At 43.7% G+C, this 22,247-nt stretch overlaps 1 protein-coding gene across 3 annotated transcripts in view; it reads left to right on the top strand.

Annotated features, from left to right (window-relative positions):
- qin overlaps nt 1–22,247 on the top strand; it is a 100,182-nt gene that overhangs the window by 46,914 nt on the left and 31,021 nt on the right. For all 3 annotated transcript variants that reach the window (XM_070538649.1, XM_065437058.2, XM_070538648.1), the window contains exons 18-23: nt 2,980–3,061; nt 7,265–7,336; nt 10,737–10,881; nt 15,413–15,531; nt 18,171–18,273; nt 21,223–21,455. In XM_070538649.1, the coding sequence (XP_070394750.1) occupies nt 2,980–3,061; nt 7,265–7,336; nt 10,737–10,881; nt 15,413–15,531; nt 18,171–18,273; nt 21,223–21,455 (754 nt within the window). The remainder of the gene's footprint in view (nt 1–2,979; nt 3,062–7,264; nt 7,337–10,736; nt 10,882–15,412; nt 15,532–18,170; nt 18,274–21,222; nt 21,456–22,247) is intronic.

Genomic DNA, 22,247 nt, shown 5'->3' with positions numbered 1-22,247 from the left:
ATGCAAGCATGTTTGCAATGATCGCCTCGTTGGTCAGGAGCACTTACTCTCCAAATTTGTAACTGTGCGCTTTCTTTTCACTGGCAAAGTCGTGCATTGCCGATTATCAGCAGGTGGGTCGGTCATCTTCCATTTCGGCGGCGAGTCAAAAGTGGCTGAGAAACCACGTGGCCAGGAACGATTTCGACGCAACCAAGACAAACACGGGCAATTATGCTGTTTGGAGAACCGCACTGAATGAGGAGCCAAAGCGAGCGAGCAAAATGGGAGCAGCGCAGCTGGCATGGTCCATTCGTGTTTCGGAGGGTGGCGTGGTGTAGCAATATGGGCACAGCCCATTCGTGTGCGGAGGGGTGGAAGGGCCACGGGAGAGAGGTGCTCGCGGCGGCTATTCGAGCAGTGGGCCATAGTGCAGCGGCTCGAATTTCTCGTTTTCTTTATTTTTGTTTTCAAGGATTTCGCATTTCACTACCTTTCAGGTCGGACACAGAGCAGCCAGACTTCATCACTTTAACCAATAATAATGCGGCAATGGGGCATTGTAGTATGCAGGTTATTTCACCATGCAAAACATACAAAAGTTGACGGTGCAGCAGCTTCTCATTGTTATAGCTGATATATTGTTAAAACCGGTATCATAAGTGGGTTCGACTGTAGTAGCAAATGCCAGACATTGTAGGTGGTGTTTCATGGCGGGTTCCTGTGTGTCTTGATTTGCTGGAACTGCGGCTGCGTGGGCAGATGACATGCGGCGATGTTCCGCTGCACAGATGATGCGTTCCATGCACTCACACAAGGAGCTGAGCAGAGATTGCGCTGCTGAAGAGCAGAGAAGGGTTTGCAGGGCGGTTGTATTGTCATCCGAAAACAATGTCATGGCTGCGATGGTTGGAGTGGCTACTTCCATGACTGTTGGCCAATGCGGCAAGTTTGATAAGATCCATGGCAGAAGTTTTTGCCACAGCCATCTAGCAGAGATTGCGCTGCTGAAGAGCAAAGAAGGATTTGCAGGGCAGTTGTATTGTCATCCGCAAACAATGTCATGGCTGCGATGGTTGGGGTGGCTATTTCCATGACTTTGTTGGCCAATGCGGCAAGTATGATAAGATCCATGGCAGAAGTTTTTGCCACAGCCATCTGCACAGTATCTGGGAGTCATTGCAAAAACAATTCACACTTCAGTGTGTCATCAATGGATCTCATGTTGTCTCCAAGCAGCTGCCTCATTTGGCAAAGAAGTTGACTAGAGCATTGGTCATCGTGTTCTTCAGTGTACAAAAGCTGCTGGATGCGAGAACGCTGTGAAGGTGCTGTGCGCTGTAGCAGGGCTGCCTTGAGATTGTCATAGGCGGCGGTAGACAGTGGGGTGTTCAACAAATGCGCTACTTCATCAGTGGTGGTGGGTGAGAGTGCTGCAACAGTGTAATGAAACTTTGAGGCTTGAGAGCGGATACCAGTGACTTGGAATTGTGATTCGGCTTGAAGAAACCACACTGAGGGATGCTGGTCCTAGTACTGTGGGGAGGCGGATGGTGATGGCTAAACGGGAGAGCTCACCGCATTCCTCAGAAGGGCTCTGGCCTTCAGCACTCATAGCATTGGTCTGGTCCATGGCTGTCTTTGGGAGGATGACGTCTGGGTCACCAAAGTGTGGCGACAAGGAACCACGTAGACCGGTGGAGTCTTGGCCTTCCAAGAGAGAGAGTCTGACTTCAACCTAACAAATATGGTTATAATGAATTATTGGGTATAACAAAGTAAATTAAATTTTTTTCTTGGCTGCCATCAGCATGCAATGGCTGTATGCTTATAACGAAAATATTCTCGTGTCAGATGTGGCATCATTATAATGAAGTTCAGCTCTATTAGAAGGCCCCTCGCCAGGTCTGGCCATCTTGAGCTTACTAGTGCGAAGCATACAATGCGTGCCAACGATCGTGTTTGCAAAGACTTACATTGCTATGCGCCGCGGAAAGGTAAGAAATTTCAGTCCTCATGCCGTTTTCTCTTTCCCTCGCGGCGACCGTGCTCTAAGCCGGACGGTGACTTACTTGTATCCCTGTGCCTATGTACTTGGGTCCGCAGTGTGGCGTCGCTTGTGGCAACATGCGGCTTCAATAATTATTCAAGGCAACATCTGTTATTTGTGTGATCTGTTGCTTGGATTGACGAATTGAAGTTTAGAGAAATGATAAAACACACAAACGGAATGTTGTTGTTTTCTTTTTTTTTTTCTTCCCACCGAAGCAAGAGAGAGATACTTCCACTTCGTCTGCTTGTTCGCAGGGTCATGCAGTCATGTGCACAGGTGTTGAAACTATGCCATTCTCTACCGTGTTCCAGTGCATGATCATGCTCTGTGATCCGCTTGTTCTGCCTCAGTATTCGTGTAGCACTGAATTATACCGCTACTCATGTGTCCTTGTGCACAACACGCAAAATTGTGCACTGGGTGAAACCAGACAGTCACAACAGCTAGTGCGCAGCGCCGAAAAAAAAAGAAAGCGAGGAGACAAAAAAATGAAGGCAGGGCCCGTGACGTATGCATAATGCGATCCTCGAGGTCCAGTATGGGAGAACGCAGGGAAGGAATTTCGCTTGCGAAGGCTAGATGGGGCGAGTGGAGAGAGTGTCTCGCTGTGCAGTGGAGTTCGCCTCCTGAAATCATGGGCTCACGGCACTGAAATATTTCTATCTTGGCTAATAATAAGCCGATTTGAAAATTTTTTGCGGCAAGATGCTCCCTAGAGGACACCTAACAACTTTCAGTGTATAACCAAAATTTGCTATGGGGCCTGGTGAGGGGCCCTTTAAGTGAAGTGCACCGTGAAAGGCTATCTACATGAAAATTTTGAGAGCAGTGGAGCCGCTATTTCAGCAAGAACAGATGACGGTGTTAACACTGTTGGTTGCGGCTTTTCCTCTTTGTTGCAATATATTAGGGTGGCATAGTTATCATAACATCTAACTTGATTGCAGGTTGCGGCGCATGTCCCCTCGTTTTGACAGGCTGGGTCATTTGGCGATCAGGTGCGCTCTCTACAACGTGGTGCCTAAAAATGTGAGTAGCCTTTTACTGCGCTTAACTCTTATGCTTTTACTGTGTGAGGGTTAAGATACACGATTCCATGTAGCGTCGCGCGCGGTTCTTTGCAACATCACGCTCGCAGCCTCAAAAATGAAATAAGAAAAAGGGTTTACTAACTTCCATGAGTTCGAACCAAATGCCCACAACTCTGAAGCCAACACTCTACCGCTACTTCACTGTCACATTGCATACAAGTGTGGAAAAGTTGCATTGTGGCCTTATGCTCCAAGTTAGTTTTAATGGGTCACATTAAAGACATCTAAAATTACGAAATTCATATATCGTGGTTTAAATTAAGCCAAATTACCCAAGTGCTAACCAAGTAATCAACACTCTTCCTCGTCTTCTCTCAACTTAAAAACATACTGTAGTGTGAAGGCACAGTCACAAAGAAGACACATCACATGTGTCTGTGTCTTTGCGATTGTACCTTCGCTCCTCAATGTGTCATTAAGCAAACACTAACTAAACTAACAAAAAGACTTCCTGCAGGATAAAGCAGAACCTCGTTCATACATTTTGGAAAAGAATGCTGAAAAAAATGTACAAACCGGGAGAACGCACAATCCGAAGTAACTCAAAAATTTGACACTCAACATTAGTTGACATCTACACAATGTAAAGCATTGCACTAATCGCTGCGTCACAATACACCGACGTGCATCAAGCTGGTGCAGCTCTGGTGACCAGAGACACGTTTAGTTTTCCTATTCCATAGTGTATTAAGACCAGAATGGGAAACCTAAACGAAATCGAGCCGATGGGCAACATTGGAATACGATGCCGCTGGAGTGAAATGCAATACCCACATTGCGCCGCCTGCAGCAGGGAACGGCAACGCATTTGGGTTATCGCCTACTAAAAGCATGTAGTATGCTTTTAACAGAACCACATCCTACGTGATATAAAACAGATAGGTGAAGATGCTTATAACAATACGATTGGCTGCAATAGCTGTGATTGCGGTGACCCGGGAGGAGACTTGCTGGTACGGTATTAAGAATTATCCTTAAAAGCACGGAAGCTTGGGCGAGTTTTTAAGACGCAATGAAATAACTATACAGCGCCAAAGAAAGAGGACAGACGAAAAGAATAGGCAGGACAAATGTGCTGGCTTTTTCATGCGATGGACGAGCGAGTATTGTGGGGAAGCTAATGCAGTGAGCAACTGCTATTCTTGGTTGTGCACGCCTCGAGCCTTTTCTTATTTAGATGGGATCTAGCGGTGGGAAATCATACAATGCGATTGCAGTATGCAGCAGGGAGCGGTGACATATTTTGGTTATTTTCTATTAAAATTGTGCAGCATGCTTCTAATGGCACCACACACTGTGAAACAGGTGAAGATGCTTAGCGCAATAGAGTAGCATTGATAGCTGTGAATGCTGCGTGCAATGACCTGGAAGATTTGGTGGTACCTGAAAAAGAAACTGAGTGTGTGCCGGCGTTTTCATGTGAGATGGGCGGGCAAGTATTGCGGGGAAGCTGCCATGGCAGGTGGCTACTGTTCTCAGTCGCATGTGCCTCGCACATTTTCTTGTTTACATGGCATCTAATGGATAGAAAACGTATCATACTATGGCAGTTTCGCGATGTACTGAACATTGGTGCCAAAAGATGGTTTTCTCCGAGTGTGTGAACTCGTAAAAAAAAATAATTGTAGCCCTCTTGGGTCATTTTTGTGTTCTCGATCGCGAACGTTGCCACTGGGAAATTGTACGTAACGGGATCATGTCAACGAGGTTCTGCTGTATCTCTTGTATCTTGTAAAGAAAAAAGAATTTTGCTTTTATCCTCACTGCATTCTACTAAATGCTTCTAATGGGTCATATTCAAGGAGTATAAAATATTAAATTCCCTTAATTTCTTTTTATACAGTTAAAACTCAAACGAAACCCAATTTTATGAAGTTCTTTATCTAACGAAGAAATTTCCATTCCTTGGTATGTACCCATGGGGTTCAATGTTGTCATCAACCTGAGTTAATGAAACTAGCTTCGCCACCAAACTCACTTTAACAAAGCTTTTCCGGAAATAAATTTTGACATGGATGTTTTTTTTTTTTTTTCGAGTGTGCACTCTAACGCAATCACAATAAAACATCTGGGCGCCCCAGTTACGGCCTTAGCTTTATGTGGATGAGGCTGCACGCTGTGCCCATGCATGGAACAGGGGATTCAGCAGTCGCTGATCTCTTGAGGCGGTTTTCTGAGGCCTACGAGGGAACTGAGGATGCACTGCATGTGCTTGTGGTCTTTGAGAGGTGTCTGTGCCCACTGCTGGGGAAGCGCACGCAGGCGAATATCCCGAGTTTTTTCACTGCAACATACTAAATTCACAGTTCTCTCCAGAACACCGAAGTGTGCGTGTGTTTTTTTCTTTTCTTTCGGTTTCACGCACAACCAACTCGAGCTGGTCTCGCGAACTTTTCAGACGTTCAGGCTTGGGTTAGTGGTAAATACAGTGCTGCACTAGCTTATGGGTGTCGCTACATTACAATTTTTTATTTCAAAGGACTGAACAATCCCTTTCTCGATTTTACAAGCTTCCAGGTTTAATAAAATAATTCAAGCATGATCATCACTTGTTAAATCGAGTTTCAGTTGTATTACAGTAGACTGGTAAACTCAATCTTTAATTCGATCCTGACTGGAGGTCCCGGTCGGTGCCCATGCATTTCTTTGGGCAAACGTTCGTTATTTTGATCCTAAAATTGGCCTTTGCCGCACAATTCAAGCTGGAACAATCAGCATGCACATGCCTAACCCCTATGGTGATCCCAGTAGCGACACCTTTAGTGGCAGCATCTGCCTCGGCGGAGCTTGGGGTTAGTGAATGCGTTGAAAACGTATCTCCCGGCCAAAATGCTTATTTTTGGCCAGCCCTAAGAATATTTTCAAGCAATAACTGTAGCTCACAATGTCTGATTATGGTATTTACCCAATTCCAATTTGCACCTTCTTTTTTCTTTCAAGAAAATTGGGCCACAAATTGCTTGGCCAGTGCAGTCGGACATGAAACCAAAATCGCCTTTGCATTGTTCATATGCTCCCACATAACATTAGTGCACTTCGGCGAAGCTGACTTTAGGAAACCAGCCATTGTTCAACATGTTAGACCCTTGCTAATTTTTCTTGTTGAAAAATCGAGTGCACGTTAAATTTCTATTTTTGTTTAGGAGCTTTAATGTAATTTCTAGGTTAGTTTTCTGCTTTGGACACATGGAAAGTAGGCGCGTATTTGATTTTCGCGCATGTTAGAATCGGGCAAATACTGTGAAATGCACACGTGCCAACTCTCCCGATTTGTCCAGGATACTCCTGAATTTTGACTGAACCTCCAGGCTGTATAGGCATTGCCATAAATCTCCCGACAATCTACCCTAACACCACTGTGAGAAAAAGAAATAGACGCATCATGCAGCACAGTCGCTTCTTAATTGCCATTATGTGCAAGGTAACTAGCTGAACTCAGATTTATATCCAAGTCATTTGTGTGTAGGCAGTATAGGCCTAACTCAGCTTCAAATCGACACATGCATTGAGGAATGTGCTTAAGGCAAGGGTGTTATGCATTGCATAATGGCCGGTTTCCTTAAATTAGCTATGCTGCTTTACAGTTGTGTTATGTGGCAAAGCAGAGTAAAAAGGGGCCACTGCCACGGAACACATAGTACATGTCCCTAATTATAGATGCGTGCACAGTATCGTCTCTGGTCACAAAACAAGCATCTAGATGTCTAATAACTGTACTGACAGCCACTCGGAGCTGCTTCTGACGCTGCTGTGGCCCCAAAACAAGAGTAACTTTTTTTCTTTTGTTCTTGGCTGTCTTGACTTGATCATCCCAGTTCATAAGCGACATACAGTCAAACCTTATTATGATGAAGTAATAGATATAACGAAGTAAGTGAAATTCTCCTTGAAATCATCATAGAGATTAGTATTGCAGTACATGCAGTAATTTATAAAACAGTGATTATGGCTCCCCCTTCAACGTTGTTGTAATGAGGTTATACTGTAATTCATAAGTGTAGTAACAACCAAGTTCCACTTTCACACAGTTTCATGGACAATAAAATGAGTTCACCCATTTTATGGGTAGCATGTAAGTTGGATACCCTTTTGGTTGCTGTGTTTGATAGCTGTGCCACTTTTTCTTTTACCCCTTTTTCAGGACGGACGCTGGAAAAGGGAAAACAATGCTCTATTCGGGAAGCTTACATTGAACAGAAAATTAATTCTAAAGGTAGGTTTCCCCATCTTACACCTGCTCCTTTCTGCATGATAAGAATAAAGAATTGATTGCACCTGTTTCAAGCTTGGAATTAAGCAAATCATGTTTGACTTGTGTTTGCATGTTTTTACCAGCAAAACTTCAGCACACGACAGTGTTTGAGGACATACATAAAAGTATGGCTGTCAGCTTTGTTCATTATAGCACATAGTAATCGTCAATTATGTTGCTTTTGAAGAGCCTAGATTTTGATATGTCATTTCATTTGAAAATCTAATTGCTCATGCTTAAGCTCTTTGCTGGCAACTTTAAAGTCTGATGATTGGAAGACTGTTTCAAGTATTATTGTAGCTGCTATAAATATACTCCATTGATGAAGTCAGAATAAGTTTAAAGATCATTGTCAGCTTTGTACATTAGAGCACAATCATATGCTGTAGCTTTTGAAGAGAAGTTGAAGGTTTTCTTATGTCCTTTCACTTGAAAATCTGATTGTGCCTGCCCAAGTTGTTCTGCTAGCAGCTTCATAGTCTTATGACTGGAAGACGGTTGTAAATAACATTGTTAAAGCTGCTGCAAAGATCATCTACCAACGAAGTTGCATGACCTTTGCCTAATTTTGCATCTGTGCTCACAAATGTGTTGTAAAATCTCGCATATTCTGGAAACCCGCCGTGATTGCTCAGTGGCTATGGTGTTGGGTTGCTGAGCACGAGGTCACGGGATCGAATCCCGACCACGGTGGCCGCATTTGATAGGAGCGAAATGCGAAAACACCCGTGTACTTAGATTTAGGTGCACTTTAAAGAAGCCCAGGTGGTCGAAATTTCCGGAGTCCCCCACTATGGCGTGCCTCATAATCATAAAGTGGTTTTGGCACGTAAAACCCCATAATAATAACAAAAAAAAATTATTCTGGAAACGTCGTTTTTCTTCTGCAGATTTCAGATTTTTGTTATCCTCTATGTTATGTTTGTGAAAGATTTTAGATGTTCATAAAGATTTGCACTTCGCATTTAATTTTTTTCTCATAAAGCTTACTATAAGATAGCTTTTTTTGGTTCGCATTGCTCGGTGAAGGGCTCACCTTCACTTGTTAAACATTTTGTTATTTGCTTAGCTCATGGAAAATTTTAGGTGCCAACAGGCAGTAAGTTGAACTTGCAGTGTTCGTTGGCAACTGGGCCTGCTGTAGCAGCTCAGTGGCCATGTCCTGCTGCTCATTGAAGCTGTGTTTGGTTCCCAGCTGTGGCGGCTGCATTCCACTGGCAGTAGAACACAGAAATGCTTGTTACCTAATGGACTGCGTGCATGAAAGGGACACTAAAGAGAAAAAGAAGTGTAGCTGTATTATTAAATAGCGCTTCTACAGTAAAAAAAAGAAGAAAAAAAGCACCATGAGAGCAGACTTAATACAATCGTCAGATTTTTTTTGACTTCCTAGAGGATGCGAAAATGTCCGAAAAATTTGGCAGTCCATAAGAAACAAATGGTTATTTGAGGTGCTCAAATACCTAAAGGCACATCTGAAATAGCTCTGAAGGCCTGTCAGTGCAGTTATAAGGTGTATCAGTGCTCCTACTGTAACAGAAGACGGCGGGTGCAGGTGTGTATAACTAAGGGATACGTACCGTGTCCAGTAACACTTGCCCCCTTCCTACTCTTGGTATGCTTCACCGCAATACTTTGCGTATGATTGGCCGCGTAACATTGCTGTATTGAGGCGAAGCCGACTTTCGGGAACAGGCATTATGCTATGCCTCATGCTTTCTGACCTTCGAAGCCATTGGTGAGGATTACAAAGGTGGAGTCGGCACCATTGCTAATAGCGGTGAATTGTTTTAATGAAAAGCACTGCACCGGACAGCAAGAAGCTTAGTAGCAAACGGCAAAGTGGCTAGGCCTTGCATTACCACAATGGTGGCTATGGCTGCCAGCGGATCTTTGTGTGAGAGTGTCTGTTCGAGGTGGCAAGATAATCAAAATGGTGATGTCTGTTACTTCAATCAATGCCGTTTCGCATCTGCAGTCATGGCAAAAAGTCGGGAAAATCGGATGGCGATGAGTTTTTGCGTCCGAAATTTCAGACGCATTGACTTTGCGGGTAACATGCTGGTACTGTGAAGGCATACGAATTATCAACCATGTCTGAAAAATCTGGCACCTGGAAAATCGGTCATTGACTGTGCACCATAAGAGATGCAAGGATGGCTCGCAATGACGCCTTGAAGATCCTGCGCTGACTCGTTCAGACATTGTGGATTTTTTAAAATGCGATAGAATTATATGCCCCATTTAGCGAAAATCTGACGTTATAGTCAGCAGCGTGACTGACTGATGGGACCAAAAATGGCCGATGGCAACGAGTAAAACGACTTTACAAAAAACTCAAATTGACTTCAAATTTCTCAGGGAGGTTCCTGTAAACAAAGTAAATTGATGCCTTTGAAAAGAATATTATATAAATTACAATATGGGTGGGAATTGAACCCGGGTCTCCGGTCTGCAAAACGAGCACACTTCCCCAATGCTATGGCAGCTCTATGGTTCTACTTCACTAAATGTGTGCCTAGTGCATGTGTTATCATGCATGTGACGTTGCCGCCATCTGGCAGACTAAACGTTTGGCCTAGAGCGTGCGTCGTTGGGCATGTGACGGCACAGTCAGTGGGCTGGAGGTGGCACTACGTCATGAGTGTATAAAATAAGAAGCATTACTGCCCCATTGAATGCCGCTGAGCGGTCTTTCTAATTATGAACTCCACTTGGGCAAGCGGGCACGTTGAGACGCTTGGCAAGTTTTCATTTCGTCTTACCGAGGGGCATTTAAAATCCGGGTGAGAGCTTGCGTGGGCAAGGAACGAGCAGAAAGACATTTCTCCAAAGCAACTATAATGCTTTCGTATTCCAACAAGTAAGCCGCCTTAAGTGTCTCTGCTGTACTGTTTATTGCTTCTGCTCAGGGTTAGTTAACTTGTTTGTTGGTAAAACGGACTAAATTGTAATTCAAGTGAGCCAAAGGCAGTACAAGTTTTAAAAACCTTTATTGAACCACAACGGGCAAAATACAAGAAAGCACTTTGAATGTTGCGACATCACACTGATGTGCTGGCACTGAGGATTTAGCAAGCAGTTTAAAAGACCTAAATCTTATTTTAATTTTCTCTTCTGATAATCAACCTATTAGTCCCGCAAAATTAGCAAGATAGAGTTTATTGAATACTTTATCAGTCTCAGCTGATTGAGCAGTCCTGTTTAGCTTCCCTGTTAAGAAGTCCAGATAGTCAAAATTAATCTAGGTCCTTCCACTACGGCATCTTTCTTATAGCTCGCGCGTTGCTTTGAGATGTTAAAACAGTGTAATTTTATTTGATTCAATTTTGATGGGCGGGTGGGTGTTGACACTTTGCAGGAGGTGCAGCGCCATCCTGAGTTTCTCTCTGTGGACCTCCTTGACGACAGTGAAGGCGGCTGTGGTGATGTCCGAACCTCCATCACAGATGCACTTGTCTTTTTAGATGCTGCATGCTATCACCTGCCCGGTGGCAGCAAATCAGGTGATACTTGCTACTTTCTTGCATTAATCAGCACAAACTCCCTTGTTAGTGCTATAGCACTGTTGAAAAGATGAGTTTCAGAAGGCAAGCTTTTGCTGCCCATCCTGTCAGTTTGCATTGCTGTAGTTTTAAATTCACTTTCGTTTATTTTCCCCCCATTTTCCTGTCTCCATATATGACCTTTTATTTCTCAGTCTCATTTTACCTGATGACAGGTAATGATACAGTCAAATCTTATTAATTCGAGCACGCCTAATTCAAACATTCGGTTTATTCGAATTGACGCTGTGGTCCCGTCAAAGTTATGTGTATACAAATGGGCAAAAACGCCCGGTAAATCGAAAGTGCGGGCATTTGCAACGGTTAATTCGAACATACTGCGCTCTGACAATGCTCTCAGCAATGCACCAAATCACGCAGCGGCGCCTCCGATCGGCATTCCTTACTGAGTACTTCTGTTCATGATGGGTTTAGACTTCTGTTAGTGTTGCGGCACCGCTATGTAACCCATAGTCAGCGTATAAGAACGTCTGAAATTTTGGACGCAAAATACCTTCAGCATCCTATTTTCCAGACTTTTTGCCATAACCAGAGGTCCGAAACAGCATTAGTCGAAGCCACAGACATCACCATTTTGATTATCTCACCTTCGGGTAATCGAGAAGGTCCAGAAAGTTGGTCAGCAACTGTAATTGATTTCTTTAGCTTGTTTTAGTTGAGAACTGTGTATTAATGGCTCTATGACTTTATCTCCAAAATAGAACCTTTCAGTTGTACATATATTCATGTTTATATATGTTAATTTTGAATAAATTGGACATGCCTACTACTGAAATTCAAACGGAAGCAAATATCATAATATTTGATGGCATATTCAAGACTGTTGATTATTTGCGCAATCCTAAAAGTTTTCAGAATGAGTGATTTAGAGAAAGTATCAGTGAGCATTTTCAAAATTTGACTGAAGAGTTTTCTCTATGCAGTATGTATAGGGCAACCAGCGCCTGAAGTTTCCATGTTAACCGTGTCATAACACACAGCCTAACATGCAGAGAAAACAATTTTTAGTAAGACGTCCTTCAATTTCACGTAAGCAGATTCACTGCTCAACTTGAGGCACATGTGCCCAGCGTCTGATAGGACTGAACGCTGGTGTGCTAGAACGTAGGAGCTATGTTTAACATTCCTGCAGTCACTACAGCTGCCAGATGATTGGTGCGCGAGAGCAATGGTTTGAGGCTGCAAGATAAAGTGGCGCCAGCCGTGGCTTCGATTAATGCAGTTTTGGATGTGCAGTCGCAGCAGAAAAGTGACGAAATTCGAACAGTGAAGGGTTTCAGCGTCCAAAATTTCAGATGTTATACATTGGCTCTATTGGGTATATGGCAGGGCTGCGAAGGTGTCCAAATTATCAGGCATGTTTGAAAAATTGGCTGTCAGAAAAGTTGGTTGTTGACTGCAATTGCTTACTTGTGAAAGAATCAAGCAGGCAAGCATAATACTCAACCCCACACGTGAGCAGTGGGAGGCCTTGCTGATTAGTTCAGACCCTCGTAACCAGCAGCAACTAATGCGGCGAGCCCGGGAGACAGCCAGAGCCGCAGGAGCCCTGGACTAAAGGCGCCTCCCCGTGCAAGCAGAAAGATATCTGCTTGTCCTTTCTTTCTTTTTTTTTTCAATAAATGTTTTTCCTCCTCCTCCTCTCCCAGAAAAATCATAAATGATAAACCTGATTTTGTGACCTCCATAACTAGGAACGGCATGCAGCCATAGTGAATGTAACGTATAAATAAGAATAAACAAGGTGAAGCGTGAATATACTATCGCACTCATAAACAAGGCTTTGCATTAATTGGAAAGGTGTTCCACAATTTTTTTTTCTTTGTAGGTGTTGCCATGCTGCCATATGGGCACCATATGGCAGCGTGGCAGCGCAGTAGTACTTCTAGCTGCTAGTTAGCTACCACAGGGCAGGGCAAAGTATCGGTTCTTCTGGAAGACTAGAAGAGGCAACACAATCGGAAGGATTTTCAGAACCCATGGGAAGCATTAGCAGCTCCTAGGCAGGTGGCACTTTGTTTGTTTTTTCATGGAAGAGCACCATTGATTTGATTTTGTGGCCTTGAGTATGGGCAGTGGGAGACAGTCATGCCACACTATCCTTAGGCCATGGCAATACAAAAGCTCAGTGTGATATTTGGTAATAATTCCATATTCTTGGGGCACACTGCTTTGTGTAGGAGCTGCAAAACTGGGGGAAGGCTGTGAGTGGCATAGAAGTGGCAGCATTTAATTACTGATCATTCTATTTATAGATTCTTGAGATGGGGGGGCCTGTGCAAATATTACTTTTTGGTTTAAAGTGTAGTCAAAGGGAATAGTAATTATGGTTGAATAACTTCAAAGTGAATAGTGCAGTGAAATCTCGATATAATGAACTTCAGGGAACCGTAGTAAATTGTTCGTTATTCTGAAAGATCGTTATATTGAAAGCCCCAAAATTGACCATACCACCTATCAACCCATCAATTCATAAGTTGTCGCCATATTAGCTATTCATGAAAACATCACTGTTGGCTCTCGGCGCATGCTGTTGTTATTTTTCATAGATTCTGCCGCCACGCACCACCAAAGCACCATATTATAAGAGTGGCGCACACAAAATAGATGCTGATGCTGAGAAAACTACTGGTAGCTCCAATAGAAGTAGCTCCATGTCGCCTCCAAAGCGCAATGTTTCTTGGTTTTTGTTTGTTTTTCACATTTCTTGCCATAGACTCCGCAGTTGTCTCGCTCAAGGCAGACACTTGAACTATGTAAAGCATAAGTGAATGTAAACGACACCATCTGAAAAGTGCAAAGTGCGACCGTGTGGCACCCGCGCAAGTACGGAGGCTACATCTCACTGCACGCGTAGCTAGTATGACCACCGAAAGAAAAGTGGTTTGATGTGAACGGAAAGGTTGGCGCTACGTTCTGCTGCCCTTGAGAGAGTACAGCTTAGCGCTAAGTGCAGAAAGAAGGGTGAAAGAAGGAAGATGGCTTGCCTTCGTTGCTAGGCAACACTTTTCTGTGCGAAGCATGTGCTCACAAAACCTGATGCATCATTGCCTCCGCTCACCCGCATTTTTTTCTCGGGTGCCATCTCGGGTTTTTCAAACCCATGCGCCGCAACCTCTGCTCTCTGCACCTTGTTGTCTGCTAGCCTACTGTTTCGGCTGCCATGAAAGATACACGGAAATCTAAGAATCCCTAGATCGCAGAATATTAGTTCGTAGTACTGAGGTGATGTTAACATCACAGGGAAACTGAACAACGATCGTTATTCTGAAAAGTTCGGTATTCAGAAGTTCATAGTACTGCAATATCTTTACAGCGAAACTATAAGAAGTCAGCAAGGGATTTCTGGAAAGTTCATTAATATGGTGTTCGTAGTAATGAGGTTTCACTGTAGTTCGAATAGTTGTGGGATTTGCATAAAACGTTGATGTAAGGACACCCTGAAATCTAAAAAAAAATTCCTTCTTTAGTACAAAAAAAAAAAAGAAACCAGACTCATTTTGTTTTCGAAGTGCCACTAGTAGATGTTTTCATGCAAAAATGCAAGTTGACATTTCCTGCAACTACAACACCACCAAAAATTCATTTACAAGCTCCTGCTCACTGTTTCTTCAGTCTACATAATATTTTGTGGTGGATGAGGTTGTGAGAGCCTTTCACATTTGCCCATCGTATGCCATTAAACAAGACTCAGTCATAGCCATGCACAGCCATGGTGATGCTCTCGTCGAGGTCACGTCACCCAGAGCTGCCGAGGTGCTAATAGGCTCCCTGACAGAAAACGGCAGGTGCCTGTAAACGAATTCATCTTTGCCTTGTCTTGGCTTTGAGCTATCTGATGCGACTTGGCCACCAAAACCGAAGCTGCAAATTGTTTTAAAATTTACCATATTTCTGTGCGTATAACATGCACAAGATAGTTTAGAAAATTTAAAGATCTGGGTGCAGGTTAAATGTGAATTTCGACTTGAGGTGTGGTTTCATGGCAGCGCAGATTGAGCTGCCATGAAACCATCTTTTGTGGGAGTTTCCCTGGAAAAGTGGGGAAAAGAGCTGCTGGCTGAAGATACAACCTGGGCAGTTCATGCATCTGTGAATATAGACTGTTTTTACATTTATTCAGATGTTGCACATGCAGTTATTTTTGCGGTCTATATTCGCATTTTTAAAAAAGAAAATTCTGTCTTGTAATTGGGGGGCGGGGGGGTGTAGGGGGGGACTTATATGGCAAAATATGTACATTTGTAGGTATAGGGACTTCTAAAACTTTGATTACTGAAATTTGAACCGAAGGAAATCTCAAATAGCATAACATTCGGTCGAATATTCACATAAGCGTATACCAAACACATTTTACGCAATCCGTAAAAGGTGTTGCACAGTCTCTCTAACATTTCCTGAATGAGTCCTTGCATGTGTTGTATAGTCTTGTTTGTGAGCCCATGAGCAAAATGTTCATGTTTGTTTTCAGAGAAATCTCAGGCAAGCACTCGTCGTCAGTATTACTCACCCACTGATCTCTGTGCTGGCCAGATCGTCAATGTCATTGTCAGCTGCATACACCATCCGCACAAGATCTTTGTACAAGAGGTAAGTGCACTTTTCTGCAGAGTCAACGTGGACTTGCAGTGTGTGTTCGCATTGTTTGGCTGTCTGTGTGCTTTTGTATTGATTATTGTTATACTCAACATGGCTGAAGGGATAACAAGCAGAATGGCAAGCCTCAAGCTGCTTGCGAGTACAGGCAATGACTTCTGTACCTTTGCATATCTTAAAAGTTATGTGCATAAATGTGGCATAGAAGCGCTTTCATGCAATAGCATTATAGGCAAACTTCACCCACTGTGAAGGTATCTAACAAAAAGCTCGACATGTCTTGAGCGTATGCAAGCACCCCACACTGTGCATGAAATCGCAAGTTTGAAGTGATACAAGATGTAGAAATAAACGAGAAGAAAGGGTATTAACCGAGGGTCCATATTTTTATTAATCATATCATAAGAAGCCAACAAACTGACATGACTAATAAAAATCAGGCCCTTCGGTTAAGCCCCTTTTTTCTCGTTTATTACATAATGAGGATCTCTTATCCGGCAACATTGATGCCTTCAGGTAGCATGTGGGGTTTTATTGACCGGTTGCCTTCACTCAAGGAGATCACATTCTCGTGACGCCTGCGGCAGAAAGGATGTTCCACATCCGCCGCCAAGGTCTGTGAGTGGTGGCACTGGCTAGCACTCCCTGGGTCCTACTATGAAACGTAAATACCCAAGAAAGTGGATGGGGGAAATAGTGCCACGATAGCTCAGTTGGTAAAGCATCGCACGCGAAATGCAAAGGTTGTGGGATCGTTCATCCACTTGCATTTCCGTTCATTTATCGTTTCTCTATTTTCATTTATTAAGCACAAGTAATTTCGCCTATGTTATCCTTTGTGTCAGTGTTGGCTTCTTATAAGGTATAGAAATGTCACTTCAATGAATGAGTGTGCAAGCTTGCCTGTGATGCACATACACGCAGCACTCAAGATGTTGCAGTCATCACAGTCTGAAAGATAGTGGCGTTAGGTCTTGGCCTACCGTTCTTCTTCTTCTTTTTTTTTTTAAGGTTTAGTTATATAAATACGTAGGTCAACCAGTCACATGGGCATTATTAGCTGCTGAGTGTAGCATTTCCCATGAGTGCCAGCGCTGTCACTGACTGTCTCTTCTACTCCTGCACTTTGTAATTAGATTAGAGCTCTGGAACACGCTAGAGTAGTGCACAGGATTTACAGCATACAGCTAAAAGTGCCACTCACATCAGTGTCTCCTTAAATAATGCAACACTAAGGAAAATGACGAAAGGGGAGAGATGCGTACTTGCAATTTTTTCTTTTGAGAGTTTGCACATTTTTTTTTTTTTCTCTCTCTCGAGTCATTTGGTTTGCTCCCCTATAGCCTGCCTTGACCATAACATCAACTACAGCATTTTTGCACGTATAACCTGCACCAAAATTTCAAAACATTTAACAGTAACGTCAGCTTGCGGTTTATATGCGAATTCTGCCTTGAAGCGTAGCTTCACGGCAGTGTGTGCCACGCTGCCATTAAGTCGCACTTCAGGCAAGGTTCTTCATTATTCAAAGTTTCGGTATCTTAGGGAACCCCACTCTCCCTTTCCCACCCCTTTGTGTTGAAGCTCCCTTCTGCCCTCTTGGTTCTGGCCCATTCTTTTCTTTTTTTACGGCTTACCATTCTGCTTTTGATAGCAAACAGCATGGTGGTGAGCCATCTGGTGGTGAGCCAGATCAACGGTCTGATGTTCAGCACAGTCGCATTTGCCCCATTGCCATTGCCCATGCCAGGGATTCTCCATCCACGCTATCAACTGCTGTCGTCTGAATGCTAGCTCGAAGTGGATCTGATTCACGTCGCATATCATGTGACTAATTCATCTGCGATGACGTCCAATGTGTGAATCCAGCTTTGGCAGCATTGCCGGAGAAGGGGCGAACAGGGCCGCTGGCCGAAAATACAATGTGGACGAGTCATGCATCTCTGTTTTTCAAATATTTTAGCATTTTTGCATACACACACTTCCATGAAATATGGGAATGTTTTTTTCCCCTGGGATGGTGTAATTGGGGTTGCAGGTTATATGCGAAAAAATATGGTGTCCTCATTTCTGTCACATACATCATGTTTGTGCTATACTTTTCTCACAAGCTGAATGTACAAGAACTGTGGCTGCAGGTGATGGTAAGGGAAATCATAAAAGGAAAGTTGCTGTGGCAGGCATTCTTCTTTGCATTATTGAAATGCTAATGCCTTTTGTATCAGGTGTTTATTGAAGAGGGAAGCCAAAGCAGACAGTGATGTACAACCTGCGCAGCTATGAAGAGGCAGTCAAACACCTGTTGTTTCTGTTCTTCTTATGACGTCAAGCAGCACAGTCTTCTTTGGGCATTGCTGACCTACCTGGATGCTAGAGCATTCTCAGAGAGAAAGTATCTTGGACTATGGCCTCGGGTATTGACAGCTCACAAAGCTGTGTGGGCACTGCTAGAATTTGCGCAGTTAATTGCCTCACTGATTGCCTCCCCCTCCTCTCTCTCTGCTTTTCTTTTTGTCCCCTTAAAACGTTTATTCTGTGTACGCTAGCAAACCAATGAGCATCTGGTTGACCTCTTTTCCTTTTGTTTTGATCTCTCTCAATCAGTGTTAACTTTCTTGCCTCCCTCTTCATAGCTGGGCTCTACTGTGGAGGGCATGCAGAAAATGCTTGGAGAGTTACAACATTACTGCAACAATGAAAGCACTGAGCTGGACATACTGTTTGCACCTGAAGTTGGTGAGTGCTGTGCACTTCTGTGCTTGGATCGGCCGAGTGATTGATTGTTTCATTGATTGATTGATTCATTCATTATAAATGACTTAATTATGCTGAAGAACTACCATGGACTGCGTTCTTCATATTTTGCCCTTTGGAAGTTCCATGCTTTTAGTGTTATCAGCCACCAGATACTGTCCAGAACCTGTCATGGCCAGGCTTGTTGCTTTCTTTGTGGGCTAATTACACATGTAGCAAATCTCATATAGTGCGCTGCCTGTAGAAAAGTAGAAGTTTACGTCTAGCTGTGCTCTTCCCATACCAAGTGCAACAGTGTGCTTGAATTTGAAGGGTTTACCTTATGGTTAGTATGTTCATATTGTTTACTTTTGTAATTAGCACTTTGTGCTGTTCGCAGCTGAAGCGCTAATAGCTGGTGTGTGTGGCCCACTAGAGTGCACACATAAGTACAGTAAAATATTTCCACAGTTGTCGTCATCATCCCAGTAAGCTAGTAAGCTGGTAATAAGCCAGTGCCAGTAGGTTTGGTAAACCAGAAAAGATGTGAAAATGAAAGCCATGCGGCAACATCACCCTGAATTTTATGCCCTAGCTCAACACACCGTCATAGATTTTGACAGTGGCTGTTCAGGTCTAGTTAATTGTTCATTGGTAACAAAAGACTGCATTGCATTCTTAAGAATCCAGAAACTGAACCTTGAAAGTTTTGAGAATATTTTCCTGCTCTGAAACGGCCCTAGTGCAGGGTGTCTACCAACCGGGAAAACCGGGAATTCTTAGGGAATTTCAAGTGTCTGGAAATACTCAGGGAAAACTCAGGGAATTTGTGCTTCTATCAGGGAAAATTAACTGTAATTTTATCGAAAGGGAACGAAAGTCGTGTTAACGCTGGCTCCAGTAACAGAGAAATCGCAACGAATCATCATTGATGCCGTGTCATCGGCACGAGGTTTTTCCAGAGCAGTTAAGGACCGATGTTCCAGACGCCCGATTTTTCGGACATGCCCGATAATTCGCATGGCTTCGCGGCACCACCACATACTCCATATAGTCAATGCATATTGCCCTGCCTGCAGTTCTGAAATGGCATTAATCAAAGCCACCACCGCCGCCTCGAACCGGCACTCTCGCACGCAGATCCACTGGCAGCCGTAGCCACCACCGTGGCAGCGTTAGGCCTAGCTGCTTCTACGTTCGCTATTAAGCTTCCTGCCATGTGTTGCCATGTTTTTGATTGAAAGAATTTGCCGCTGTCAGCAATGGCACCGGCTCCGCCTTTGTAATCCTCGCGATTGGCTTCGAAGCTCGCAAAGCACTGCGCATTGCGTAATGCCAGTCTTCCAAAGTTAGCTTCGCTGCAATACAGTAATGTTACGCGGTGAAGCATAACAAGCATAGGAAGGGGCAATTGTCACGGGACGCAGTATGTATTCCTTAATTATACACGCGTGCACCCCTGTCTTCTGTCCCAGTACGAACACCGATATGCCTAATAAGTGTACTGGCAGGCCTTAAGAGCTTTTTTGGACGTGCCTGTGGCAATTTTAGCCCTTAAGGGCAGTTAAAGACATTCATTTCTTTCGGACAGCCCGATTTTTCGCATGTTTTTGTGGCCCCTAGGGAGTCCGGAAAATCCGACGTTGACTGTACAACTGACAAAGAGGATGCTTCAAATGATCCATGGGGTGAACGCGTGGCAGAAGGAGGATGAGAACAGAGAGGACCGACGCACTGAGGAAGTAACGGGAAAGGAAGCGTGCCGCCACCTTTTTGAAGGAGCTTGAGCTCAAAAAAGAAAGTGTTGGCTGATGCCGAGATGCAGTTGTCTCTCATCCAAACCAAAATAAACGTTTTAAAGCAGTGAAAGCCAACACTGAGGTGTTGTGTATGGCATGAGAGTATGTCAGGACAGTTGACGTTGACTTCCCAGCTGCTGAGAGAGAATCTTAGTTGTGACAAAGTTCAGGCCTCATACCGATGAGCTTGCTGTCAGTTGATAGAAATAGCTCATATTCGAAAATATTCACTTCTGTATGCGTCTCCTTTTCATTCGTATTTGAATATGTTCGACTCAATTTGGAATGGGCTTTACCATTTTTTTTTTGCTGTGCTTTTTACTAATACCTTCTTTCTGTTTTCTTTTTAAATAACATAGATATTACTCCTTGCTATTCAAACTGGATTAAGTCATTTTTTTGTTTCAACATGCCTACTAGAGAGCGACAGCATCGGGCAGCATAGTGTCAGCCTGTCTTGACATAAAACAAAGTTCTGGCTCATTCAGGGAATTTCGCAAAGGTGCTCAGGGAAAACCGGGAAAACTCAGGGAATTTGGATATGTCAACTTGGTAGACACCCTGTAGTGAGAGCAGCTACTTAGGAGTCTGTGATGTCACGGTGACATACGTGGCAGAGGCTATGGCATGAAATTCAGGAAAGAGAACTCCTACCTTCGTTTTGTCCAACGCTAGCCAACATTTTCCTGCCAGATGAATGAAAACAGACTTTTGAAGCACTTTGCCAGCCTAAAATGGTTTAGTACTGCTCTTTCATGTCTAAGCAGTGCATGTATGGATAGTGCCTTAATGAAAAAACATGTCAGCACGTGTCCTGCTATCCACTGTGAGTGCGTATCGGAGTGCCATTACGTAACTGAGAGAAGACATATGCCACTTTGAAATTTCTTTATTCAAAAGTTGCCATGGCTTTAACCTTTTGATTGTTCGCTCTAGTAGCTGTCAAGCCTTTCCTGGTTACATGCTGGCGGTGCCATAAGTAGTCACTGTTGGAATGCAGGCCATGTCCTCACACACTTCCTTTTATAAAAGCACTGTGTGTACACACAAACAACTCATAAGTAGCACATGCTGAGCAGTTGTGGCATGGGTTCCCATGCATTGCAAGGCACCTCACGTTTTGCCTTTGTCCCGGCTTTCTTTGAAAATACAGGTATGGTCTGCTTGGCAAAGTTTCCTCATGACCAGTTGTGGTATCGAGGTCGTGTGGTCAGCCTACACGGGAAGTCTCACGTGGTTGTGTCCTATGTCGACTATGGAAATCAGGAACGGGTGCCTGTTGTGTGGGTTCGCCGCATACCGGACAAGTACATGCACCTTCCTATCCAGGCCATTCCCGTGACACTTGCTGATGTGGCTCCAGTTTTGGGTGCGTGGTCTGATGAGGTATGTCGTTGGCTTCCTGTCTGATCTTGCTTGGCCAGCCAGGCAAGCCCTGATGAATTTTCACTTTCTCTTTCTGAAATCAACTGAAGCTCAGCCTGTACCATGCCAGGATAGATCAAGTTATGATGCAAGTATAGTAATTATAAATTCAGTCAGTAAGTTGCATGACGAGACCACATGCATTGAAGCTGTAGATCCGCGATTACATAGTGACTCCTGTCACAGAATCTCTTCTTGTAAGCTCTTGTACAACTAAGTCTAGTATCCACACAGCGCGCGCGCGCGTGCAGACACACACACACACACACACTCACACACACACACACACACAAACACAATCTGGTCTGACCTCGCAGGTGCTGTTGATGGTCCGACATGCTGAATGCAGTCATGTACAGTTCCTGTATTTATTCGACTATAAGGCAAGGGTGCAGTTGAGGTATCTATGAAAAAAAACTTAAATATGCGCACTAATATAAGGCGATATAGAGTTACTAATGGATTATTGAGATTCAGCGGATATGTTGGAAGTACTGAATTACTGGTGGCATGAAACTGATTTCCACTGGCAATGACAGCATATTAAAAATAAGTCTGATACACATTGGTTAAAAATTATCTTCGTGGTACGTTTGCGATTACTTTACAGGCGCACGATTGTATTTATTCAGACAACAATGCAAACATATTGCTACTTTTGTATTTTGCGATGTCACATGTGGTTGCTCCACGCGGCGTCGCGATAGCGCAACAGGCTCTGCCTGTTGCATCGCTTGAATATCGTACGTGGTT

The sequence above is a fragment of the Dermacentor albipictus genome, chromosome 5, assembly GCF_038994185.2.
Source record: "Dermacentor albipictus isolate Rhodes 1998 colony chromosome 5, USDA_Dalb.pri_finalv2, whole genome shotgun sequence".
NCBI classification, from domain to species: domain Eukaryota; kingdom Metazoa; phylum Arthropoda; class Arachnida; order Ixodida; family Ixodidae; genus Dermacentor; species Dermacentor albipictus.
The sequence above is the reverse complement of the archived record's forward strand: the minus strand, read 5'-3'. Positions and strand labels throughout refer to the sequence as shown.